At 46.4% G+C, this 27,505-nt stretch overlaps 1 protein-coding gene across 2 annotated transcripts in view; it reads right to left on the bottom strand.

Annotated features, from left to right (window-relative positions):
- The window catches only part of BCR (BCR activator of RhoGEF and GTPase), a 684,728-nt gene that overhangs the window by 176,952 nt on the left and 480,271 nt on the right, over positions 1 to 27,505 (bottom strand). For both annotated transcript variants that reach the window (XM_069619855.1, XM_069619856.1), the window contains exons 11-13: positions 21,448 to 21,567; positions 16,166 to 16,241; positions 14,246 to 14,350 (exon numbers count right to left, since the gene is read on the bottom strand). In XM_069619855.1, coding sequence (XP_069475956.1) covers positions 14,246 to 14,350; positions 16,166 to 16,241; positions 21,448 to 21,567 — 301 coding nt within the window. The remainder of the gene's footprint in view (positions 1 to 14,245; positions 14,351 to 16,165; positions 16,242 to 21,447; positions 21,568 to 27,505) is intronic.

Raw genomic sequence — 27,505 nt, 5'->3', positions numbered from 1 at the left:
CAGACCTCTTCCTGAAACTGCTGAAAGGCTCTTGGCCTGGAAATAAATTGATTGGGTAGCATCGTGTTTTTTAGAAAAAGTCAGTCTTGCTACCAAAAAAGGTGGAACCTGCTTCAACAGAAAGGACCATCTAGTCACTAAGGTTTGTTGTTCCATGACCAAAGAGTCTTCTTGCCTACTAAGGAATTTCAAGAGCAAGCAATGTCCTTGTGCCCTTGATAGCAAAGCTGAAGGACATTGTGGGATCAAGACCACCCTTGACTTGGTTTGTCGCTCTTATTGGTGGCCTTTCCCCGCTCAAAACATCGGCCAGTATTTATTTATTTATTGTTTGCTTGTTAGGTATACAGCAAGTAAAATACAGTTTCAAAGCACCCAAAGGGCGAGGGGGGGGGTGGGGCTAGGGAGTCAAATACATTATATACCACAATAATTAATAAGAGCAGTGGAGGGAAAAGGACAAACCTAGTATACCTTGTGAGTATTCAGAACGTGCAAGTGCAGCAAGAAGGAAAAGGGCAGAGGGATTAAGTGCTCGGGGGTCCGGGCTCATGGGTGAGCCACAGATTAAGTGATTGGTTGTTCAGTGCTACATGGCCAAGGGCCACCATAGGAGTAAGTGCAATCCTCCAGGGCGGAGGGTGTGCCAAGGCAAGTGCTGAGGGAAGACAGGAGCTGGGCCGATTGGGTGTGGGAGGTCAGGGGCCCCGAGGATGCATAAGCCCCCCCGGATATCAATCACAGCAACTGTGGGATTAGCAGTGAAGAGAAGAAGGGAAGGAGGAGGTGAAGAGGAAGGTCTGGAGGAGCTTCCGGAATTTAAAAAGTCCTGCTCAAGGCGCAGATGCAAGGGGAGGCTGTTCCATAGGAGGGAACCAGCTGAGGAAAGCGATCGACCAACTAACCTCTGTTTAGCGAAATGCTTTACACACACAGTTGGTGCCAGAGGAACGAAGTGGTCTAGCAGGAGAGTATTTAGTAAGATACAGTTGAAGATAATGTGGTCCCCGGGCACAGACACCCTTGGGGATGATGCAGAGGGATTTTAATTTAATCCGTGCAGCAACCGGGAGCCAATGAAGATTGTTTTAGGGCAGGAGAGATGCGGTCCCTGGGCTTAAGGCCAAGGATATGTCTCGCATCCCTATTCTGGATTAGCTGGAAGGGTTGCAGAGTGGAAGAAGGTAGATTCAGCTGGAAGCTATTGCAATAGTTAAGCCTAGAGAGAACCAGGGATCGGGTAACATTGAGCCTCTGGGGGAAAGTGAGAAAAGGGAGAATTCCTTTTAGAAGGATGAGCTGAAAGTGGGACTTCTTGGCAATTGATTTATTTGTAATTTATATAGCGCAAAACCACTGACCCTAAGGCTTAAGGGCGCTGACAACATACAGAACGTCCAAAAGAAATGGTCATGGATGATAAAAGTAGTACCAGAAGGCATGATCTCAGAACAGGGGGAGATGTTAATTGAGCAGATAGGTTTTAAGACCTTTCCTGAACAATGTCCTGAGTGTGAGGGAGGGAGGAGAGAGAGGAGTCTAAGATGGCTTCAAGGTGTCTGGCTTCAGAAGTAGGAGCAAGTGGGGAACCCAAGGAGGAAGGCCAAAGTGAAGGGAAGAAGGAGGGAGCAGGGGTTCCGATTGGAAAGGATTTCAGTTTTCCAGGCGTTGAGGCAGAGATCGTTGGAGGTACACCAGGACTGGATGGCAGATAGGCAGTCATGGATGATGGAGGGTGCAAGAGGGTCAGCAGGAAGTTTGAAAAAGAACTGTCTCATCTGCGTAACACTAGAAGTTGGAGGAGAAAAAGAAGACGAGGCGTGCAGGCAGAGCAAGGTAGATGTTAAAGAGCCAAGGGGAGGGGATAGAACCCTGGGGGACACCACAGGTGGAGAAGGAAGTAGGAGAGGAGAAGGTGCCCAAGATGACTTGGGAAGAGCGGTCAGTAAGGAAGGATGTCAGCCAGTCCAGTGCACGTTTTGAGAAACCAAGAGTATCGTGGAGCCTTTGTATGAGGATAGATCGAGAAGGATGAGGACAGCAGGGGAGCTGGAGTCCAGAGATGTGAGCAGTTCTTCACGGGTGTTCAGAAGAGCCGTCTCAGTGTCTCTGGCTGCTCGGAATCCAGATTGATGGTCATGGAGACCATCAACAAGTTCAGTGTGTGAGCTGAGTCGGGCAATGCCAACTTCTCCATCAGGTTCCCCTGGAAGGCGGTGATGCAAATAGGGTGCTAGATGGCAGGGCAGGTAGGGTCTGCTCAAGGGAGTGCTTAAGGGAGGAAGGGAAATATCCAGTGTCAAACGAGTGATTGCAGAAATCAGCGAATGCGGGGGCGAGGGATCCAATGTTATCCTTGCCGGTTCTGGATGAGCAAGGGGAAACCTGTTTAGAAGAGACTTTCATGGAGTGGACAACTCTGGTAACTTCTTCAGGTGTGACAGGGGAGGAGGAGGAGGAGGACGACGACGAGGAGGAAAAAGAGGAGGGAGAGAGGTCAGGGGAGGCAACGGGGTGAGGGATGGGTTTGGAGGGCAGCTAGCAAGGGTGTTCAGGATGTCCTGAGTCTTGATGAGTTTTGGTGGCGAAGTGTGTGGCCAGTGCGTTGCAGAGGGGGAGGAGGAGACTGCAGAAGGGTTGGCTAGTTCCCTGCAGATCCTGAAAAGTTCAGCCGTGTTGTTGGATGCACCGGAAACCCGTGCCTGTAAGTGGGCTCTTTTCTTGGCGCAGATGGAGTTTGTATTGCCTTTGGAGCAGGCGGCAGGCTAATTTGTCAAAGGGTGAGCCTGAAGTTTGCCACTTCTGTTCCGTCGCCTTGCACTTTTGTTTCAGGGCAGCAAGTTCAGAGTCGTACCAGGTGTTACGCTTGGAGGCAGGTTGCAGGCGGATCCTCATGACTAGGGCAAGAATGTCAAGAGTATTGGTGAAGGAAAGTTGGAGGTTGCTGAGAGCAGAGTCTGAGGTAGTATCAGAGGAATGTGGGTGAACGGGAATGAAGGTGGATGCGAAGGCAGAGTCTGACACTCGCTTCATCAGGAGGATGTTAGTGAACAAGGTTGGCAGGGCTTTTTGGGGGGCATTCAGAGGGCCAAAGGGACCCAGTTGAGAGGAGAGAATGGTCTGACCAGGAGTGGGGGGGCAGTGGGGGGTGAAAAATGGAGCGGAGAGACAAAGGTTAGTGTATGAGGGCTTCCAGAATGTGTCCAGCTGAGTGGTGTGGCCCAGAATGGAGAATGGAGAGAGAAAGAGGTGCAGAGGTCAGTGAAGAGAGTGGATGTTGAAATCACCCAGGAGGAGGAGGTTGGAGGCGGATGAAAGTAAGGAAGAGCAGAAATTAGCCCATTCAGAGAGGAACAGGGTGGTGGCACCTGGAGGCCAGTAAATGGTAGCAATGATCAGGGTGGAGATGGGAGAGATGACCAACTTGTAAACCAGGCTTTCAAAGGAACGGTAGCGCTGGATGGGTAAGATGGAAGCAGGAACCCATTCAAGGAATATTAAGGACCATTCCCCCCGCCCCACCTGGCCAACCCTCCTCCGCCAGTACGGTGAGATGAAAGCTTGGAGAAGATTTTGAAGCCATCAGAGAGGAGGGAGTCAAAAGCAGTGACTGAGCTGGCATTGAGCCATGTCTCGGTAAGAGCGAGAATGTTGCGGTCAATGTCTTCAAGAAGGAGGCAGATGTCAGCGGAGTGTTTGTTGGCTGAGCTGGTGTTAAGAGTCGCCAGATGGAGGAGGTCTCTGCCTTGGAAAGTTTTCTGAGGTAGTGTACAGGGGTGTGGTACACCAGTCAGAGGATGGAGAGGGAGAGTGGTAGGGGGAGATGCAGGAGAAGGAAGGAAGTTAATGAGAAAAGGCACAATCCGGTCAAAGATGAGGAGGTTGTGGACCCTGAACCAGGATATTGCCTGTGTTGTAGACATTAACGAAGCAATGTGAGGATGAGAAGCCAGCCAAGAGAACTTCCCACTTTGTGACACCATTAATGATAGAGGATGTGGAAGAAGAGGGAGTGGAGATGAGATGAAGGGTCCATAGATCTGGAGAGGGGATAGAGAAGAGGATATAAGTGAAACCTCTCTGGAAAGTCCAGGGTTTGCACTCAAGAGGTCTTTTTTTGTGCTTTTTTCTACTGGACTTCGTGCGAGAGGGGGTTTAGGTGATAGTGTAGCAGTTACACAAAATAGGAGGGATGGGGAGAGCCATAGAGGCAGCAGAGGACAGTGGAGGAATGCAAGAAGAGTGGCTGCACCGCACAGTTGGCCTACCAAGGTAGTAAACTCACCAGGTGGCCTAGTTGAAGTAGTCACATTGGCATAAATGCAATTCAGAAAGGAATAGAGTATCAAGAGATAAGAGGTGCACAGATGTAAAAGGTACACACAACCTAAAATCGAAATGTTTTTAAAAGGGCACAGATGCAATGCAAGAGAGGTGCACAGATGGTAAAGCTACACACAGCCTAAAATCGACTATGTATGTTACTATGTGTACCGTTAGTGCCAAATCCAAGCATGCATCTCCTTACCCATCAGGAAAACCCTTACCCCTTTGTTTGCCTCCTTAACCGTGGCATGCCATTTCAACAGATTTCATTACTGATTAACAAGGTTACACAGACATCATGGTGACGGTCAACTCTGTTTCTAATTTGGCACATTTCTCTCCACTGAAGTTGGTACCCTCTGCAGCAAAAATGTTTGTGGTGTTCCTTTTGGATATCTTCTGGCTACATGGATTGCCAACGGTTATCATCTCGGACAAACGCTCCCAATTTTTGGGACTTGCCGTTATAAAATGTTAGTCATCCGACAAGCCAAGAGCTCTGGGTATCACCCCAAATCCAACAGGCGGTGAAACTTAACCAAACACTTGAGCAAGACCTTTGATTTGTTTCCTCTGAGACTCAGGATAATTGGTATGATCTTCTCCTTAAGTTTTCGTATAGCAACACTACTTCTGATTCCACTGTAATCAGCCTGTTTCTTTGTACCTTTTGATTAATTCATCTTTTAAACCAAGCTTAATATCAGAGACCAGTCCCTAAGCGCTGGACCAGGATACCCATCCTACTTTCTTTCCTGCAGCTCGCAGCCCAGAAACTAAGAAACCCTCCCCTGGATCATCTACTACTTGACATCCAGTCAGAACACCAATTAGCCAAAACCCACCTAAAAACACACAAGCACCCAAGCGCTAAAAAAACACGGCAGATTAGAACGTAGCTCTGCTCCGAAGTACCACATTGGTATCTCAGGGTGTGGCTTTGTTCCAGTTACCTGCATCATCATTTTGTTCTGTCACAACTAGCCCCTCTGTACTATGGCCCTTTCAATATCTTAGCTAAAGTCAACCGAGTGGCTTATTGCCTCCGCCTACCCCTCTTTTGACGCTGGATACATTAGTGGTTTAACACTTCTCTCCTCAAAGACTATACACCAGATTTCAGGTATTCCCAGCTTAAGAAGTTAGCATCTACGATCATTAAAGATGTCAACTGTGAAGCGAAGTTCAGTTGGTTTGCCTTCATTTCCTAGTGGACTGGAAGGAGTATCCCTCTTGTGATTGTTCCTGGGAACCAGCCACTTGTGTCCGTGCTGTGGCACACTATGCTCATCCATGGAAGCCTGTTGACCCAGCCTTGGGGAGGAGGCATACCATCATGCATTGGTACGGTTTCTGCACAAATGGTGCAGATGTTGGAAAGATACTCCCAGTTAAGATGGGTTTTATTAACAGTCCTGTTTCTACCTTCACTAACAGCAGTCCAGTCGGTATAAAATCGACTGTAGGGAGAGAATCCACGCATCACAGCAAGCCAGGTTAGTTGTTGCACTGATGGTCATTATATCTCTTACTCTGAAACTAGCTCTTCTTCCAGACGTTTATCCTAGCGCTCTGCCTTCCCTTCTGTATTCCTCTTTTTCACCTGCGGTACCTTCCGCTATATACATCTTTTACACAATGCAGTTCCCTAACCGCTTCTAAGGACCGCAGCTCTCTGCCTTCCTACCTGCATTTTCGGATCGCCCGATTCAGCCATCCTAGTGCATCACTTACATCCTCCTGCATTTATTCTCTGGACGCACCTCCATCGGAAGCTGCTACATGTGGGAAGTTGGCCAAACAATATATGTCAATACTGCCCCATTTTAAGTTAGGCGTGCCCAAGAAAAATTTAGACTCCTGTCCAAAGAATATACGCTAGCATTGCCACTGAAACATTTTCATGCTGCTCAGAGTGCTAGATTCACATACAGGGGTGAGTGATAAAGAGATTAATATAGAGAGTGAGTGATGGAGCTGGAGAACCATCAGTGCCTCTTGAATGTAGGAGGTCTCTTGTCTAACTAACGTGTATGAAAACCGAATCCCTTAACCTAACTTGTGCATACTCTGGCAAATGTTTTTATGTATTTGAGGCCCCTAAAATGAGGTATATTCAGTAAAACCGGAGAATAGCAGCCTAGCGTGCCCCACTTTCAGACAACCTGGGTTTTGCAAATTGCATGCTGACACTTCTAGGGCTTGCTAATTAAACACAGGAATTGAGAAATCATGGTTATCTGGGGTTCCTCTGTGGTTGCGGTTGTATGACAATGTTTGTGTGCGATATATAGCATGGTTTTGTGGAAACATCCCAGTGAAATCTTCATGTATTTAATATCGCAGGGATTTCAAATCCAATGTGAGTACGCTTTTTACTCATAACATTTTAAAAACTAAAATATATTGAAAAAAAGAAGAATGAAACACAAGTCAAGATGGAATTAAGAAAGTATGACTTCCATGGTTATACAACTACTCTCAATTTTTATTCATAAGCATTTATTTCAGGGGTTAAGCACAGTTTTCCTCTGTGGGCTGACTTTCTCACAATGAACACTGGGGGCAGCAGCAGTCTTTACCCACATGTCCACTGATCCTTGTCCCAGTCCTTTACTTGGTGAGAAGCGCTGGTCCTCCTCAGTAATGGAGGCAGCTTTTGGTGCCTGGGGGACAGGTGATCCTGACGAGGCAATTTCATTATAAATGAAACCAGGTTAGGGGCAGCTGTAGATCTTTTCAATCGAGGAGCATTAATATGTCCCTGAATGAGTGTGATCGAGCAAGAGTTACGTGTGAGCCCATGCTAATGTCAGACACCAGGAGGAAGGGGGCCCCCATCCCACCCCAAAGAATATGGGGTGGGAAGAATATGTTTACATAATAGGTTCCAATGGTGCATTTTACAGCAACACTTTCGGTTAAAAACTGGATAAAAAACCCACAAGATGAATGCCAGGTCGCAAACAGTAAACAGGAGCATTTTACAACATTTCATGATGCCTGTGCCCACAACATATCCCAGAATTGACTGTACAGTACCTTTGGTTAGAAGAAATGGTTCCAGCTGGCTTCGGCTCCTGTGTGGCTCTGCAGATCCTTTTGTTCCTGTACCTCAGTCGTGGGGACAAGAGGGAGAATTTCTGGGGACTCCTGTAGCACAACAGGAAGGTCGGTGACAGAAAAGGACAAACTTCTATTCAGCAGCACTTAGCGGTTTCAGCTCCTCGCGTCTCAGCAAATACCACCACCGCGGTCTCACGGATACCACTCTGGACTTTCCTCATGTCTGGGGTCCAGCACTCTGTTGAAGTGGCTCAGGCTTGGCCAGTCCTGCTTCAAGGGAGTCCGGGGGATCTTCCTTCAGCACGGGTCTGTCTTAAAAGTGATGCATTCAGTTTGGTGTTCCTCTCCCTGGCACTTCGGTTCCAGCAGCAGCAGCAGAGGAAGTTAAGCCAGCTCCGAGAGGATGTCCAAACGAGTTCACTTTGGAGTTGATTGGTCCCACCAACTCAAGGGGAGAAGTCGTCCTTGCAGGGCGAATTCATAGCTTCAGCACAGCAGCAGGGCTTCACCAGGCAAACCAACAGTCCAGAAGTTGCAGCAGGCGTCTCTTCCAAGTTCTTCTTCGGATTCCTTCGTCCAGTGGTTGACTCTACCTTCCAAGCCAAAAAGCCTCACCTTTTATGCAGGTTTCTCCCATTAATTCCAGCCTAGCTGTCAATCACACAGCAGGGTGGCTGTCCTTGCCCAACAGCCAGGCGGGCAATCACCTTGGGGTGCATTCCTGTAACCAAGGGGATTAAGCACAGGGAGTTTTGGGCACCTCCCTCACTTCCTGCCCCTACCAGACATACTGGAGCCAGAGGCGGGCTTCACTCGTGAATCCCGCCAAAGACAAAACGAACAAAGGGACCAAACCTGGTTTGGCGTGCAGAGTAAATCTCAAGAAGGACGTTTCCAGTAAGAAATGGAGAAAAAAGAAGACCAGGCCATTTTGATGAAAACGTCACCCAAGGGTGCTTTACTGCAGCTGCGAACGCAGCCCGCGGTAAAGGCACACCATGGTAGTTCAAACAAAACCACTGCCACCAGCCGTTTAGTGCGAAAAGGGTAACATAGAAAAATGTTACATGAGAAATTAGACAAAGGGGATACTAGGTAACCCATCCAGCACTCTATTGTAAGATAGGGTGTGCTGGGTCTAGAAAGTTACAAATGTAAGTAAAGTCAATTTCACTTTACTGCTCTGGGAAACAGTAGTTTATCCCAGAGAAGGTATTTAACCCTTTGGGAAATCTGAAAGACTTCCCTATGCCACTGCACTGAAGGTGCTGTGTGACACAATGTAAAAGACTATGCCTATGGAATTGTCAGATTCCACAACCAAAAGAGAAACAGTGTATAAAATCACATTAAAATACATGAGAGAGTGGGAAAAAGGGTCACACTCTCTCCAGGTTAAGAAAAGATCAAGTTCTCAAAATCCAGAAATGTTGCTGGGGGTCTCTAAGGTGGAGGGAATTATCACATTTCTGAGAATTCTCCCCAACACACTCCAAGAAGATGGACCGGAGTAGGGGTGTTGAGGCTGTCTAATGGCAGCGCTAAGGGATTTAGCCGCCACTTTCGAGGTCTGTAGCTTTTTCAGACTCTCATCAGCCTTGCTGCCAAACAGCCTCGAGCTGTCAAAGAGCATATTGAGGAGTCTAGACTGCAAATGAGTAGCAAATCCGGACTTCATCAAACACGTAAAATCTGCGCAACACTGTTCTCGTTGCCATGGATCTGCTGATGCTGTCTGTAGTATCCAGACCTGACTGGATGCATTCACCATTTGCCTCCTTAGCGCCCTTGATGACAGCCAGGAAGCCGCCTCTTTCTTCACCTTCCGGGATGAGGTCAGCCGCCATAGCTACGCAGTTCCTTTAATGCCATACTACAGCAGTAAATATTTTTCTTGCCCAGGCATCTACTCTCTTATCAGCCCTATCAGGAGTGATTGCTTAGTCGATGTAGCAGCTTGAACCACCAAACTTTCTGGTTTTGGATGTTTTGTTAAGTACTCTGGGTAACTGCTGAATGGCCTATATTTTCAAGCAAAATTTGTATTCACTGCAGCCACAGTCTCTGGTGTCTCCCAATTTGCTGAGACCCTTTTTTTGTAGTGCAATGTGAAATGGCAAAATTGGATCTTTTTGGGGACCATGATCCAAAATATCTGTCAGGTCATCCTGCTCAAAAGAAGGAGTAGGCCTGCTCCAACCTAAAAATGATCATGCTCATCAGCTTCCTATATTAGGAGTCAGCGTGGTCAGTAGGAACTGGTTTGCCAAATTCCATTTCGGGAGAGGTATCTTAACCACTGGCTGACTGAAGGTCATCATGTAAGTGTTTTAACCTAGACTCTTCTGAGGTGAATTCATCTGGCGCATTAGGGGTGTCATATTGTAACCCAAATGGCGGTGTTATCATCTGGAGGTTAATTATCTTCATAGACCGAGGTTAAATACTTTTAAAAGTCTCTCTTTGGCAAGGGTTTGAAAACCTACTCCTGGGTTACTGTTGGCTTCGACAACTTCGAAGAAATCGACGATGACTTTTAAATCGATTTTGTCGGAATCGACTTCGACACTGGCGTCGATGGCTCTGACACCATCAGTGTTAGTGAAGGCGTCGGTGTCGACTTGTTATGCTTTTTCTTAGGAACCCTAGATGGACTGGGTTCCTGACTTGTCAAAGCCATCAACGATTTCTTGACAGATCGAGATTTTTCTGACTGCTGTACCGGCTTATGGCTCGTTTTTGCAGATTTCGTCTTCGACTTAGCTTTGTCTTTATGCAGATCAACAGGGGCATGTGCTTTCTGCTTGTCCTTCGAGGGGGTTGAGCCGCATTTTCGAAGATTCTAAGCATTACGTTCATGAAATGCATCCTGTTTTGCTGTGGAGTCTGACTTAGTTGGACATTTGATTACCTCGGCCGAGGAATCACTAGAGGTCGAAGGTGACGTGTGACAAAGTTTCTTGGCCTTTTCGAAGAAGACAAAGAATGGCGCGATCGACTTCTCGATCGAGATCCTTTAGATCTTTTCTGTCAAGGAGAATCCCTCGACTCATCGGTCTTTCTTTTTCAGCTCTTCGAAGTAGACTTCGAAGGCAACCTCTTCAGCGCCAATTTACCTTTACGCTCCTTGAGAGCCTTTTCGGTCATCGCCTGACAGGAGTTACAGTCGGAGGTACGGTGACCGGTAACAAGGCACCACAGACAAATGCAGTGGGGGTCGGTGATAGACATCTTCGATCCACAGTCTTGGCACTTCTCGAATGCCCGTCTTAGGCATTGATGTAGCCAACGGGGAAGACGTTTTCGTTGATTGAAAATATCTGACGAAGATCACTGAAGAATCGAAGCGCGCCATAATTCTTCAAAGCGTTCGCTCAGAAAAACAGAACTGAAGCCAACGTGTGCTGCATGCGCTATTTATACTGATGATGCCGTCGACAGTCAAACAAAAGCCCTCGAGGGACATCGACTTGACGAGACGGCACACATCACCCCCTGTTGAAAACAATTTCCGTAGCAGCTAAAGCTGGAAGGATAATTATCATAAGATGAGGAATACGTGGGAGGATACAATCCATTTGAAGTGTACATCTGCCCTTCTACAGACATTTCAAGAGTTTGTATTGATAAGACGCAAATGTGATGGCAAGCCCTTCCCTTATGTCAGGGTCCCATACTATTCACGCTCTAGACATTTTATCTGGAGAGGTGGGTGTAAAGGACCGGAGGGGGGTGTCTGTACTTCTGCTCTCTATATGGTAGAGGAGAGGCACAGTGGTCGAGCAATCAAGGCCTAGCTTCTCAGGAGGTGATGCAGGCTGGTTCTTAAGTACAGTGTAGTCCCCGAACCCCCACAAAGGAATGTCCACACACTGTTACTGAAAACACAGTCTTTATATAATATTTAAAAGTATGTACACTATCACAATAACGTACTTTGTACTCAGAAATCAACAATGGTAAATATATACAATTCTAAAGTGGTACCACCAATATTATCAGATCTCATTAAAGTGCTTCAACTATACTGTTAGAATGTCACACAGATCAATAACAAGGAAACCAGCAATAGAGATAGGAAGGAAAGCAAGATGGTTGACACAATTGGCAGAATACTGGCCCAGCTACCTAGACACAGTTCTGTGTGGAGATTCTCCCACCTGGGCAACCTGTAAAATAAAGATATAGCACACGCCCAGTCCATATATTGCTCAATAGTCTTATTCTCTCTTATAATGTTTTTACCCCCCCCCCACCTCCAATGTACCTGGTGGAGTCGGGTTCTTCGAAGACGCGTCAAGGGATCCTTCTTGAGCGACTCCCTTTAAAGCAGGCGCCACGGATCGTCGAGAGGCGTCGAAGAAGGTGAACTTGGCATCGATGAGAAGTTCGAGGGGGCCAAGGCCACAGCGTCGATCCAGGCAGTGCTCGTCGGCAACATCCTGCGAGGATGAGGTGTGCGGGGCACCTCGGCGATTGATTGTTCAGGACCGCAAAGAGTTTCTGAAGAACTGTGGCCCAGCAAGGGCGTCGAGTCGTCGAAGTCTTTGTGGCCTTCAGGTGGCGGGAAACCCACCAGCGGATTCTCCTCGGCGCGTCAGCGGCCTTGACTTTCTCCAGCAGGACAAAGCGGTCGACGTTGCGGACAAGGGAGTCCTTCGATTCAAATGTTCTTAGGCAAAGGAGCAGGCGGCTCTGGTCGTCGACGGCATGGTGTCAAGTGGTCCCCACGTCTGGGCAACACAACTTCGACGGGCCTCCAGTGGTTACACTAACCTGCGAACCCTGGTCGACAGCAATGGACTTCGACAGCGGCGAAGTCCTGGTGCTTCACTTCGTTCTCCTCAGCGGTCCCCGTATCCGGGCGGCAGCCTTTCAAGGGAGCTTCAGCGAAGGTTAGAGGTGCTCGATGGTCCCGTGCCCCGAGGGAAGTGGGTGCCTTACCAGGTCCTCTCACGGATCAGTTTTTGACGAATTCGGCAGCTTTCAGATCAGGTCAAAGCAAATGCAACAGCAAGTCTTCTTCTTCCAGCTGGGCGTCAAGGATCAGCAGTTCCAGTTACTCTTCAAGTGTAGACACATCTTCTGAACAATTTCCAGTGGTGAGAGGTCCCTAGATATACTATCCTGTCTCTCATCCACACTGCTGGGTCACACTCAGTCAGCCAATCAGGCATACAGTGCATTCAGGCCATCCTCTTCCCTCTCAGACACTCACAACAAGGAATGTGGATTGGGACAAGTACCCAGCCATTCAACACTACACACTGCATTCAGGCCAGTTTCGGGCAGGGCTGTCTCAGTCTTTGTCTCTCATACCAGAAACAGACAGCCACAACAAGAAGTGCATATTGGTCACACACTCCATTCACCCAGGTCCCACCCACAGGGCGTACCCACAACATACAGTCACTGGGAAGGCTCCAGCCAGTCTAGACTGGACTTCACAACAACACCATATATGGAACTTCAACCCAACAGCCAGTGAGGGGGAAGGGACAGAGTCAGGGCTTCCCAGGACTTTGGGAAAACAAGGTAACAGGCAATAGAAAGCAAGAGGCCACAGGGGCCATCTTGTTTTCTATCAGGAATCAACTGAATCCAATGGCAGGGCCTGGGTATCCCAAAATGGAGGATACTCGGAGCACCTGTCAAATTCAGCATGGAGCTGCCACCAGCCCATACCCTGCTCTGTGGGCCACCCACAGGTGCCCAAGAACATACACTAGGGGAACAGGGTTGTACCCCCACCTATGGGTGCCATAAGGATATCCCATGGGTCTGTACACCAAACCAAAAACAGGAAGAGCTGCACTGCCAGGAGTCCCACACAGACTCCTGGGCAGAAAACAACACAGAACACAATGAAAAAGGACTACAGGACAAGGACAAGGGGGCCCTGTCCCTCCAGTGCATTTCCACCATCACAGTGGGCAGTCTAAGATTTGGACAGATAACTAGGGAGAGTTCTGTTCTTTGTGGAAATGGCATGGGTATCAATTGCAGTGGTTATTCCTTAATGTATCTTTCAGGAAGCCTTTGTTTTCCCAGGGCAAGATGGAGGCACTGTGCAGCAGCATTGATTGGTTAAAGGCCGAGTGTGAGAACATTTTGGAATTCTTTTCAGAGTTCTAAACTGCCTTTCATTCTAGTTAACACCAGAGCAGGTCACAGCTTTTGTAGATCCAGCAACCAGAGACATTTTTATTTAAAATAATTATTTTAATACTTCCTAGGAGTTTCCATAGATTACGTTCTAGAGAAAGAGAAGTCTTAGGAGTCTACAGTGACATCACTTTAATGAAGTCAAGTCAACACTACAGAAGAAGGAAGCTAAGTGAACTTCTATTTTCTGACTTTAAGTTTGTCTGTAAGAAGTATTCAGTGAGTAGTTAAACTACAATACAAGGAAAAGGTTTGACAAATCTGGTTGGGAAAAAGCACAAATATCGCTTATTGCGAGGTGCCTGAGCAGTTCACAGTACTTGTAGCCCCTGCCCATCACTAGCCCTAACTCCTGCAGGAGTATGAGTAGGAGTTGGAGTAGTAAAATCCCACCCACAGACGTGGGATGTTCTTTAAAATGTGCTTTTCTTTTACTGTACATAAACATTTAAATATCTGCCAACAGATATAAAATATACCTCTGGTGTGGACATTCTTTTGCAATGTTTTTGAAGTTAAACAGTCATCACGACATAGGGCAAGGAAAAAGACAGTGAAGTAAGCTATTAGCATTTTCTTCAGAGTACTGACACTGGCAATAAACCCAAGATGACTGTCAAAAAAAGTCATAAAATATACTAATATTAGCAGGTATTTGGGTTACACCGCTTGTAGCTGATCCTCTCACCTTCTTTATTGATGGTTAGTGGGATATGGTGCACTGTCTGCAGTTTTACACATGAATTAGTCAACATCTGAAGTTCAACCGATGTGAGAGAGAAACTGTTATAGCCTGGAATAAAAACGTTAAAAGAAAACTGAATATGGACATCAAGAGTCGTCATCTGATGCAAACGTTAGCCATAATGCTTCCCGCCTATTTATTTATTTATTACATTTGTTAAACAACCAAACCCAGGGGTATCACAGCGTTAGTTACATACATTTACTTGTTACAAGATTTGGTTGCGAGGACAAACCGATAAACATTACAGATATAAGACTTGTGAGCGGTTGAGGAGATATCAATCATATTTATCGAAGAGCCATGTTTTAACCAGTTTTTTTTTAAAGCTGGCAGGATTGTTCATTTCTGATATGTGCAGGCATAGTGTTCCAAAGAGTAGGTGCACAGTCAGCAGCACAAAATAGCCTTGAGATGAGAGTGGGCATCCTACCTTCCACTTAAATGATGCTTAAGGCCAATAGGATAACCTTGAGTTTTTGGTTTAAATATCTGGTGTGAGGCTGCTTAGATCACATGGTCACACAACAGCATGATCTTGCAGGGGGGCTCAAAGCTATGAAATGGATCCTGGACTCTGCCATGGGTCCAACGAAGAAGGGTATATACCATGGGGTCCCTGAAGAGGATGAATAAGCCCAGTTAGTGCAAGTATATATGCCAGAACACAAATTGTTGGTCCTTGATAGTGGAAAAGGGAATTTGGAATTGAGGTATAGATTAATGCAAAGGGCACTGGAAAATGTGACATCGTACAGGAAAGAGTCCCAGGAGGGAGAAAAGATGTGTGTATGTGTGTAACGACAAAGGAAGTGTGGATCCCAGGAAGACGTCTCCTGCATTCCAAAGTAGAGGCATACATCCCAGGATATGTGGGTTCTGGAAAGAAAAGCTAGGCATCCCATAAGAGGAGTGGATCCCAGACAAGGCGAACCCAGTCACAGAAGAGATGTGGTTCAAAATGAAGCGTGGCATAGGTCTGAGATGAAGACACATGGCTCAAGGAGACTAGGTGTAGATCCCAAGAAAGAAGTGTGGCTCCTGGGAAAGAAGGTATGGATCACAAGAGTGATGTCATAAGGTATAGGAGAGAAGACTCTGGTCCCGGGAAGGAGGCTTGGGTTACAAGTAAAGGAGGGTGTGTGTCCAGACTAGGGAAATGGGAGTGGCTGAGACTAGGCAGAGGAAGCATGAGTCTCTGGTATGGCATCTTTACGTACCAGGAGATGCCAATGCCCCAGGAGAGGAGGGTGTGGGTCTTTGTAGAGGAGGCATGTGTCCCGGGAGAGCAAGCATGAGACCGCTGGGGAGGAGATGCAATAGCCTTGGAATAGGGGCCGTGAAACCAGAGATCAGAGGTAGGAGTCCCCACATACGCATAGGCCAGACATAGGCACAGGGGAGGGCAAGATCCAGAAAAGGAGGGCTGGTGTATTCAGAAACAAAGAAGGAAAGGGAGTTCAGGAGAGGAGATGTGGCAACGCAGAAGAGAAGGTGTGATGTCCTAGGAGGGGACGCTAGGATGAGGACAGGTGGCTTGGGACCCTCAGAGAGGAGACTTGCATATTCAGCAGTAGAGTGATGGGAGAATAAGTGTGGGGCCTCCGAAAAGTAAGCATGGGACATGGCAATGAAGATGCGTGTGTCCTTGGACGGAGCTGGTGTGGGACCTCGGATGGAGGTAGTGTATGGGACCCTGACGTGATGAGGTGTGGGACATCAGGAAAGGAGATATTGGGGCTTGGAAGAGAATGTGTGAGAATGAGAGTGGCCATGAGAGATGAGCCAGGTTGGGCAATTAATAGCAATGCATACTGAACATTGATTCTCATACATGACGGACAGGTGAACAGGCATACTTACACTTTTTCTGCTGCTCTTTGATTATTTCTCTCCACTCTGCTCGCTCATAGTCTGAGGATATCAGGAATGTATAGCTCTGCAAGAAGAGTAGTACACAACAATCATTAACAATGAGAATCTTTCAGAATCTAACCAAGTGATAGATAGTATTTCCATTATGTTGTGGAAGGCTCTAGAATATTGGCATAAGACTGCAGAACCTGTCACTGAACAGGCTTTTGGGACTCAAACACAGTGCCCGGATGGAGGAGCGAGTGTAGTTTTGGTTATAGAGGTCGAACCGCAAAGCGCCAGGCATAGCCTGCCTGCCTTCACTGCCCATGGACATCCAGGAAACTTGTTTGAGCATCAAAGGGTACTGGCAGACACAGTCCTGCTGTGAAGAAGCCCAAGTCTCTACTGGATGTCAAGTGGGCTGGTGCAAGGGAGGAGAATGGGGGCACAAAGTGAGGGTTTGGTTCCTCCGAGGAAGGAAAGATCCATTGGTAAACTCGTTCCTGAAGGGAACAGGGCAGAGGCCCAGTCACCTTAGGTGCAGAACAAGCGGTCTGTCATGTGGCTGAGACTCGTCTGTCATGTGCTTTTCTAAATTATCTTTTAAAAGATGTGGCCAAGCCTTGGTGCGCTTCAACTCCAACAGTTTATTGAAGGACCAACCCACAAGGCCCGACACACCCTGGATTGTTGCAAGAACCTCACCCTCACCCACAGCTCACGCTCTGAAAGACTTGTGTACGAGCGCGATACAAATAAAATATCAATACCACTATGTCTGCCATAGCCAGCTTGCCTTGGGGAAACCCACTTTCTAGCTCATTAACCCTTTTCACTGAAGCACCAAAATCCACAAATCTCTCTGAAAGACCTTCAACGGTAAACACATGGAAAAGATCCAGACTGACACCCTGCTGAAAAAAATCCAAACCCCATATTACAACCGAAACATCAGATGACCAACTCAATGACATTCACAACTAGATAAACACCAACCTGCACAGCATAGCACCAAAAGCGGCATTCAAAACTTCACAAAATAAACAAGTCTACAAGTGATTTGTTCCTATATTGACATGCATCAAAAAAAGAAAACTTGAAGATCCAGAAAATGTTGAGAAAAAGCAAGCTAGCAGCAAACAAGCGGGCTTATAGTCAAATGCAGTACTACAGAGCAGAAACTATCAAAGCAAAAAAGCTTACTACTGCATTGCATCGACTATGCACAACAGGACCAGAAGTAATCTTTAAAATCATCCATGAATTCAAGAAGACTAGAGCTTGCAACATGACTTCTATGCCTGCACAAGCACCCTAAATCCACGCTGATAGATGTCAACAAAATTTCACAAATCCAAGACCACCAGGGCAGGAAATAAACAGTGCCGTACAAATCTGGGGAAGAGCTACCTACATGCCATCACTAACCACCCAGGACTTGCTTTCCATAAACAAGTATTCAACCCTGCAGGCTGCTCCGAAAACCCTTGACTTTCTAACATTTACAAAACGATAACTAAGTACCCATGTTTAGCACCTGCTTCCCTGTCCTTCTCAGCCACTGAGCAGAGAACCGTCCCACTCATCTCAAAATTGCCTTTGTTAAACCCCTGTTTAAAAAACCATGGTCGACTCAAGTAAACCAGCCTACTACCACCCAATCACCAACAAATGTGTTATTGACAAAATAACAGTGACTTCGGGAATAAATCATGATGAACAACTTCCTTCATGAATCAGATTCAGGCCAACGAGAGGAGCAGAGTTCACACTTTGCGTAATTCGGGAGATGCTAAAGAACAATGTGGACAATGACCCAACTAACTCTTTCCTCCTACTAGAGATCTCTGACATATTTGATACTATCAGTCACGCAGCCCTACTAAAAAGACTACAGAGTACCCCAAGCCTCCAGTCTCTTGCCTCTTCTCCAAAATTCACATGGCCCCGCCCTCATCAACACAAGCCTTACATGATTCAACAATGCAGATGCCACACAAAGTGTTTGCAAACTCACCAATGAACCAACAAATGACCTCAACGCTTTCTCAGCACATGTTGGCTCATGGATGACAGCGAACAAACTTAAGCTCAACCCATCTAAAACAGAACTCGTGATCAGCTGGGTGACACCACCTTACTCTACAAGAATCTCGTGGCAGGAGGTAATGGCCCCCTCCTTTTGCATATTCCTACTAAGAGAAATCCAGGAATCACAAAAGGTGATGAATTTACAAGATAATAAAAAGGTTAAAGTCATCCTAAGGAGCTGCTTCTTGCAACTCCACACATCTTGCCCTACATGAGCTTCACACACAAGACCTTGGCAGTTATCTCACTGGTACTGTCAAGATTGGACTATGACAAGAGTCTTCACGTTGGGCTCCCAGAATATCTAATGAGCAGACTACCAAGAGTGCCAAACACGACAACCAGATTACTTCCTAAACTGGAAAAATATGAGCAAATCACCCCAGCATTCCACACACTTCCGTGGCTCTCTACCAAAGAAATTATCCACGTCAAAACCCATAGCTATATGCTCCTACTTTGGCAGAAGAAGAAATGAATCAAATAACCAACTAAACACCCTCGTACAGAAGACCACCTAACGTTCAGAAAACAGCTCAAAACATGGCATTTCAACCAACCTCTTCACAAGACCAGCGCCAGAACACCCCTTATACATCTACATACCCCAAGCTCCTCTCACAAATGTATACACAAGCCAAAACTGTTGGCTTTGCCAAAACCTGTTTTTAACAGGACTTCAGTGCAGGCCTTGCAGTGTTCATAAATCGCGTGGCTGAAGGCAGACATGGGTGACATTGTTATTACACCAGTAGTGCGTTTACAGCTCCAATGAACTCATTAACTCTCAGATGGCTGCTTTGAGTCCCCTGTTAAGTCTTAGCTGTCGTGTGCTGTACGTGCTAAACTCTCCTTTTGAACTGATGTAAATTGAAGTTTCAGGATCCTCTTGGGGAAGAATTTTTAATGTTTTTTAAATTCTTCCCCAAGAATTTAAATTTGCAGGCACTTTGAGCACAAAATTTGATGTTAAGCATTGATAACGCTAGCTCAAAGAGATCCCATAAAAGATAGCAAGGCCATGGGCAGTCAATGGGTGGGTAAATAACCAAACACCTGCAAGCTTTGTATAGTCTCGGGAGGATAGCTCAGGGGCAACATGCTCGCCTTGGAAGCAAGACGACACGGAGCAACACAGTTTTGATCCCGAGGTCCGTGCTTAGAAACCTCTGGGTATTAAGCGCGTTATAAATAACCTATCTTATCATATCCCTCCTCATGCAACATTCTCTCCAGCTGTACTCTAATGCAATCGTTTCGGCTAATTGGTGACAGTTTAGCCAAAATTAATCAGTGCCAAAGAGCTCCAAGTAGTTCGGCCACGCACCTATTCTGGGGAGCGGAGGAAGGGACCGACATGTGTAGCTAAAGAGCACATTATGTTAGAGCTGGGGCATGGTGGACACACTATTGTGTACGCAGGCTTTCTTATCACCTTCAAACTTTGAACCTGTGCACAGTACGTGCCGGTCACAAAATGAAGATCCAATTAGGATAGGATAATGAGGCGGGACATAGGAGTACCCATATGGATATAGAACTGGTATTCCCTAGGACTGAATGGCCAAGAGAATGGGACAGACTGACAACGATTTTGATAGCTAAAAAGAGGATATACTAATTGCTGTGTCAAGTGGAAGAGAATGGCACAGAGAAATGTAGACACCATTTTAAGGATTTCATAGCTAAGGAGACCGTCACAGAGGAAAAAACATTCTCATTCTATCTCAAAGAATGAATAAGCACATGGCCACAGAGAAAAAGACCATGTTATCTCAATGCTGGATAGCGGAAGGTAGATGCACAATGAAACCGAGCTTGTAAGATCATAAAGTGGAAGCTAAAGGTGCTGGCAAATGTAAACAGAGCAGGTCAGGCTTTTGGCCCTGAATGGGGACGCAGTGGAAAAATTAGGTTGTGAACAGTGAAGAGAAATATAGGAAAAAGACATGACACTCACTGAGTCACAGTTTAGGACATTCATCCCAACTCAAGGGGCTAGATAGCGATGGACACTGGCAAAGAAAGTCTGAGGCTGTGATCCTATGAGCAGGATAACTAGTGTATTGGCTCAGAGAAACAGAGCCCATCATCTCAAGATCGAAATAGCACAGGGGATAGGCACAAGGAAACGGGCCAGTCATCAGAGGGTCTGGATAGCTAAATGCTATTGGCACTGAGAAACATGACTGGGGCTCCTACAACAGACATGTGGACCAAAGGTGAAGCAAAACACTGGCATGAGAATACAGAACTGCTAAAAATCGCAATAAATATTCTGCCCGCAGAGCACAATATCAGAAATCTTGCCATGAAGAAAAATGCCAAGAATAATTGGGTGACTGGGTGTTTTCATCTACGAGCAGGTACGGTAGAGCTCTTTACAGAAAAACCCAGTAATAGCTAAGGAAGTGCCATATGCTATGAAAACAAGGTTTGAAGTAATTTGCCTATCCAGATGCATATTTAAGATGTAGCCATGTCATAATTAAGAGCGATCATTCAAAGTGTTACATACCCAGCGCCTAAGGGGATACAAGTGACTTGGAGGAGAAGTTGTACCAGAGTAATGTTCGACTCAAAATATGGAAAAGGAACAATCCTTGGCCACAAGTAGTTAGTAATCTGCATGCCTGAGGAGCTCCATGGCTATGTAGAGAATGTAAACTCCACCTGTGTGCTCCCATTGTTCTAGACCACAGACTCTGCTTGATCTCACAAAAACTAGACAGAGCAGCCCTTCTTAATCGGTCCGAGCTAAAGGTGGACATTTGAAAACTAGTCATCCACTGTGAGATGGGTAAGATCCAGGACTACATGTAAACAAGGGAGGTTGATAACATACTGGTGTGGGTAAAGAACCTAGCCTATCCACAAGTGTGGGCCCCGGCACCGGCAATCTAATGACCTAGTTCGGCCACGAGCTTGGAAGATGGGCTGGTAAATAGGAATAGGATGTTAGATACAGGTAAGAACCATGGCATTAATTAGTGCATAGGAAATGGGCCCGCTGTTTCAGAGCAGTCGACCTCCAAGTCTGGTTCTGCAGTGTTGCTAAAGATGTGCTACCAAGTTTCTGCCTCCATGCGTGCGCAGCGTGGCTAATGTGTGGTTCATAAAGTTTGCTGTGGTCACATCTGGCCATTGGTCACAACGTAACATTTGATGTATAAAATAAGATCTCGAGAGCCTCCCACCTTTCCATTGCGATTATGGACCCGGAAAGCCATGTTGGGAGACATCAGCAGCAGTAGCGATTCCTGCTCAGAGAGTTTCTTCTTCAGCCTTTCAATGCCTTTACTTCCCTTGTTCGCTCTCTGTGGAAACAAAGACACATGGGTTACGGTTGCTGCTGTAAGTGCAAAGTGCTTTTGGGTAAAGGAGGTACTCTGCAGTGAGGGAGGATCAAAACTGCCTTGAGCCACAAACATACAATGCAAAGGCATGCAGAGGCAGAGGAAAATCACAAAAACGCAGTGCAAAGGCACTGTGTGGTGAAGGGGGATAGACAATTAGTTCTGCAGTGAAGAAGGGCCACAAACACACAGTGCAAAGTAACACTGCAGTAAAATGGGACCAAAACAGTGTAGTGCTGAGAAGTCCTGCAGTGAAGTAGGGACACAAAAAGGGATAATGAATGTTCCACTGAAGAGTCTGAAAAACCCATGGCGGTGGTCAGTGCTGGAATGTGACACAATTTACTCTGGCAACCCCCCTCTTACTCTTCGTGCAGTGGGCATGGGAGACAGTGGGCAGAGCGATGTGGGAAAGGGCGAGGCGTGCTGCCACAGCCCATATCGAGCAGCGTCCAATCTCCTCAAGGAACAGAATCAAACGCAGCTAGTGGGCAACTGATGGAGAGACTCAGTCTCTGACTTGTAGAAAAGCCAAGAGCATTTTGGGAACATAAGAAGGACTACAGAACTCTATATTTAAACTAGGTCTGCGATAGTGATTCAAGCATGAACCCCTCGGAGCATGTAATGCAATCTGGGCTGCTGGGCTGCGGAGTAACTTTGTTAAAAATGTTGGGGGGGAGGGGGAGCGGACATGACATCTAAGTGAAAGGGGCCTTGCCAAATGAGTGCGACAAAATGTTGTGCCACAAAGGAAATGTACAGACTTGGTGTCATTTTAGGGTGGGGGCAGGGTGTTCGTTCCCCCCCTAAAATTACGTCAAGTCTGTACATTTCCTTTGTCACAACACTCGCCTTAACAGTAAAATGTCTATGAACCAGAAGCCAAGTATACTCATTGAGACAGTTCTTCTTTATGGATGCCAGGCTGGGCTGTACCACTTGAGCGGGAGGCATCTCATTTGCCTACAGGCTCCACACTAAGGGCACCGCACAAAGGATAAACTGCCTGGGTTGCTAATAGGTGGCAGATTTTGGAGACTTTCAGCTACAGGGTGTTAGGGCCGGAACAGTCTGGGAGATGGCTAGTACGAAGGTACAGGTAGATAGAACAGAGGCATAGCCAGTATTGTGTAACAAGTGGGGCCTGGAGCTAATGTAGTAGGGCCCATCCTCAGGGGAGCCCTCAGTGGGAGGGAGGCTTGTTCTGCCTCTGGATGAAAGTGCAGATGCACATTAGCACACAATAAAAGGATGGTCCATACAGTGCATTTACGGAAACAATCAGTGCTGAAAATGACGACATTTTTGGAGTGACCTCCCCCACACATCCTGTCGTTAGGCATGGGGGAGCTGTCTGTGAATTGTCAGTGATGTGTGCGGGATTGAGGGGTATAAATGTAATAAAACATGCATTCTTTCTGAGCATGCAATGCACACTTGGTAAGATGCTCATTTCCTCTGTCAGAACAGTCACTATGACAGTAAAAGCAGGAGCCATTTATACAGCTTTGAGCTATGTCACAGAGTTTCGGCTGTCCTGGTGAGCAAAGGACGATATTCCATTGCCATATGGAAGGTTGGTTCGCTGCACGCCTTGAATCTCGCACTGAGACTCCAAACATACAACATTTAAGAGTTTTGCAGCAGTCAGGGCCGGGGAGTTTCCTCAAGTTGGAGGGAGTTTGGGCCTTAGATCGGAACTCCAGCAAGACAATTTTTGCCAGAGCGCAGCTCCGTCTTGTTCAATCCCAATTCCTTCCCTGGAAACAATATACTTTTACAAATACTGTTCAGGCAAAAATAGTCACAAGTATTAAATGTTTACAAAAAGGCAGGTAACAATACAAATCAGTACCACAATTTTTACAGGAGAATACAATTTTTTTTAGAAATTTTAGAGGACCTAAAAAAGTTAGAAAGTTTGTAAAAGCAAAATAGTTCTTGTGAGGGCACACCCCTAATTACCTCAGCCCAATCCGGGTCCACCACCTGAGGAACGAGTGCGTGTTTTGTACGTAAAGCAAGTTTATTGTACAAAGCCTCCAAGGAGCAGTTAGGTGGTACTGTAAAATCAAACTAACCCAAGTCTCAACGAACAACATCAATTGATACATTTTTATACTTTTTAGCAATAGTTAAAACACTACCAGTTATTTTATTACCACCCAGCCCTCACACATGACTGGAAAAACATTTACAAAGAAGTTCCATCTTTTCCCAATTCATTCCTTCTCATTGGTCATCGTCAATCTTGATCACCATCTTCTGATCGTGTTTGAAGACCGCTTTTGCTGGGGATTGGTCCGTGGTAGGTCGTGACATCATGGCACAATAAAACATTCACATAAAGCATCATTCATTACTTAGTAACAACTGGCCTAAAGCCCTTTAACCTTAAGAGTGATTGCACATGGTCCGCTCGGATATCTTGGCAATACGAGAAAGGGCTGAACGAACGGGTTCTCTTTGAACTACCGATTGCGATCTAATCCAGCACTGCCTCCAGTCTCCTCTTAAGACATTCTAACGTATGCTACTACCACTCCAGCATGTACAGCCTCTAGTTTCACCCTGGGAAAACAATTTAATACCGGACAGGCCTCATCTTTATTGCCAGCCCAACCAAATGGTCAAACCCCTCTGCGCGATTTCAATGCAATAGGCAAGATTACATCTGTTCCTTGCTGTTAGGGAGAATTCTCGGTTTAGGCTGAATTTCCTAACCTAGTGAGTCCCCCAGCAGCTTTGCTCGATTTTTGGGGTTTATTTTTTTTCTCCTGCCAAGAGTGAGACTCTTTTACCCTCACTCTTGGGCATGATTTGAGTGTGTTTCTTTGACTCTAGATATGTTTAATGGGCTATGGGGTCTTTTACTCCACAGGGCTTCATGTGTTTTTGTGATGTGTGTTACACAGCACCCTCAGTGCAGTAACACAGGGGTGTTATAGTGACCCCCCAGTATAGACTCCATACCCTGGGACTGACTACTGTCTCCCAGGGCATGTAAAGTCACCATTGACTTTACTAGTCTTGAATTCTGAACAGAACCAGTACAAACCATCATATTGTGGACGTACTGGCTGGGGCAATTCAATTGCCCCGGGGTCTGTTAGTCGAGGGGGCACGTCTCCGTCCCCCCGATCGAGTTTTGGCTGGTGGCAGTGGATACTACTTTTTATATTCAACCGCAAATATTTCTCTATGGGATTTTCCCATTGTTCGAGGCTACTATCTTTATTTATTTAATTATGATAGCCTCGAACATACCGCCGGTTTATTTATTTAATATTAATTCTCCGGTTGGTATTTTTTTGCCAAAACTCGGTTCTAAAATGGCATTTGTGTTCTCTTCTGTGACTCCAACCCAAGTCGAGCCCTTTGTTCCACTTTTTGGCGGGCTTCTCCACAGAAGCCCTCCAAAGTGGTGCCACTCTGTCTGGGGTACTTAGGAGGGGTGGAGGGGGATTTAGACACCCTGGACTGAGTTGCCTAGGCAACTCAAGTCGCACTCCGTCCCGATTGGCCCAAGTGGTGAGCCGGCCGGCTCCCCACTTAGCATGTTTGAGTGACAGCTAGGCTGAGTGAATGGGGGTTTTCTGCATAAAAGCAGGGCTTTGGGGACTGGAACTTCAGAAGTCGCCACAGGACCTAAGAATCCGACGAGGGAGAAGCTGAGCCGACCTGCCACGACACCACCACCGGTGGAGCCCTGCTGGAACGTCTCGCCACTTTTCCCAACGACAGAGGAGATCTCCCGCCGGAGAGTGTTCTTCCTTTGACTGGTGGGGATAACCAGTTTCACTGTCTTTTCGCATTCCCGACGCATCTCGTGGCCGGCTTGCCTGTGCCAAGCACCCCGGCAACCGGAATACCACGTTTTACTACAACCGCGAAATAAAGGGTAATACCTTTAACCGGAAAACTCTGCGGCTGGTTTCTTCCCTGGCAGTGCAACGACCTTCATCTTTCCTCCAAGTCGGGATCTTCTCTTCCCCTGGACGACGACGAGACTTGCGCCCGCTGCCAGGAACAACTGCCACCGCTGGAGGATCCTTCCCACTTAAGGTACCGTGTCCCGCCTGGCTTCCCTTGCCACCGACTGTACGGGGTAGATTTAGCCCCCGGCTTTCGAACCTGGGTTAGCCGGGTTCACCCTGGCTAAACTTTTCTGAGCCTCTCTAAACTCTTTTCGAACTCTCTGCAAGACTTTCTAAGCCTAGTGTAACTGTGTGATCTTGGGCGCATTTGTGCTCTGCTCTCTCTAAGAGTGGGCCCAGCCTATGTACTTTGGCTCACAAGTGACTTTTGTTCTTCTGCCTTGCTAATAGTGTTCCTAAATCTTAGAGTGGTGCATCTCTCCATATTCTGTCTTTTCCCCTCCTTTCTTCATGAACTTATTGGAGTGCCATCTATAGTTAAGCGCTCACCTCTGTATGAAAATAAGTGGTGTTAACTAAGACTTATCTGATAAGGAATAAGGGTTGTATATATTATAATAGTAACTGTGATTAGAGTGTTTTACAATAAGAGTGCTGGAATGTTTCATACAGTGTGTTTTTAAATAAATAATTATATACTTTGATACCAAAGCTCTGGTCAGTGTTTGCTTGTATTATTGTGTCTGAGTGCCTATTGTGTATACTTTGCATACTGCCTAACTCTTCTTGAGGGAAGTCTGACTGCTCAGCCACAGCTACCAGGTAAATTTGGGTGGTACAGACTGCTACCAAGTGGGTTTACTGCTAACACCTGTAGTCCTAAATCTTTTGCAGTGTTCCCAAAGGGAACTGCACAGGTTTTTGCCTAACACTTGCGCAACTGTTAAACCATAAACATGTGTTCTGTTCGATGGCTGACCTTCTACTGGATGGCTCATTCTTCCTCAGTCAATCCCAAAGCCTGCAAAACCAGAATCTCCTAGCTACCTAAAATTCATCATGCAACTGCTAACTGTAAAGTCTGAATAGATTCATAAAACCTCCCTACATGCAGATATATATATGGATACATTACTCACCGTAATCGTATTTCTGATGCTTGTATCTGCTTAGATTCACATGCTGTGCATAGGCCGACATCTAGTGGAAGCTGCGGAGCATTACAGTTTGTTTTTCGAAACTCGAAAATGGGCGTCGACACAGGGCGTGCCAGTAATACTATCCCTAGTGTGACGTCCATTGTACCCATGATCCCTCACACGTCTAGGACCCTCAGATTGTATTTTTTCTGACATGAGGAAGCATGAGGAGTAGCGTGAGTACAGATGATCCAAGCAGATAGAAGATATATAAGATAAGACTACAAGCATCCATGCGCCTTCTCTCAGAGGGGAGGACGGGTGGGTCGCATGTGAATCTAAGCAGATACAAGCATCAGAAATACGATTACGGTGAGTAATGTATCCCTTCTGAGGCTTGTGGAATCTGCTTAGATCACATGCTGTGCATAGATTAGCGAGCAGTGTTAGAAGGAGGTGGGATTTGAGAAGGGTCATGATCAAATAAATGTCTTAGAACCCACTTGAGTATCTGTCTTGGAATGGGTGTCAATGCAGTAGTGCTGAGTAAAAGTGTGAATAGAGCTCCAAGTAGCTGCTTTGCAAATGGTGTCAAGGGGAACATTTGCAATGAAAGCCAGAGTGGCCCCAATGCCTCTTGTCGAGTGGGCGCTGGGCGTAAAAGGCAAAGTTTTGTCAGAAAGAGAGTAACACAACTGGATGCAGTTGACAATCCACTTGGAGATGGCACCCTTAGAGACGCAATCTCCCTCTTTGCCTGTGGCTACGGAGACAAACAGTTGATCTGTTTTCCTAAGCGGTCTGGTCTTGTTTACATAGTAAAGGACCGCCCTACGCACATCTAGGGTGTGTAGTTTAACCTCAGCCGAGCTTTGTGGG

Source organism: Ambystoma mexicanum, chromosome 10 (assembly GCF_040938575.1).
Source record: "Ambystoma mexicanum isolate Mex_15411 chromosome 10, UKY_AmexF1_1, whole genome shotgun sequence".
Lineage (NCBI taxonomy): Eukaryota > Metazoa > Chordata > Amphibia > Caudata > Ambystomatidae > Ambystoma > Ambystoma mexicanum.
This window is presented reverse-complemented; position numbering and strand designations above follow the sequence as displayed.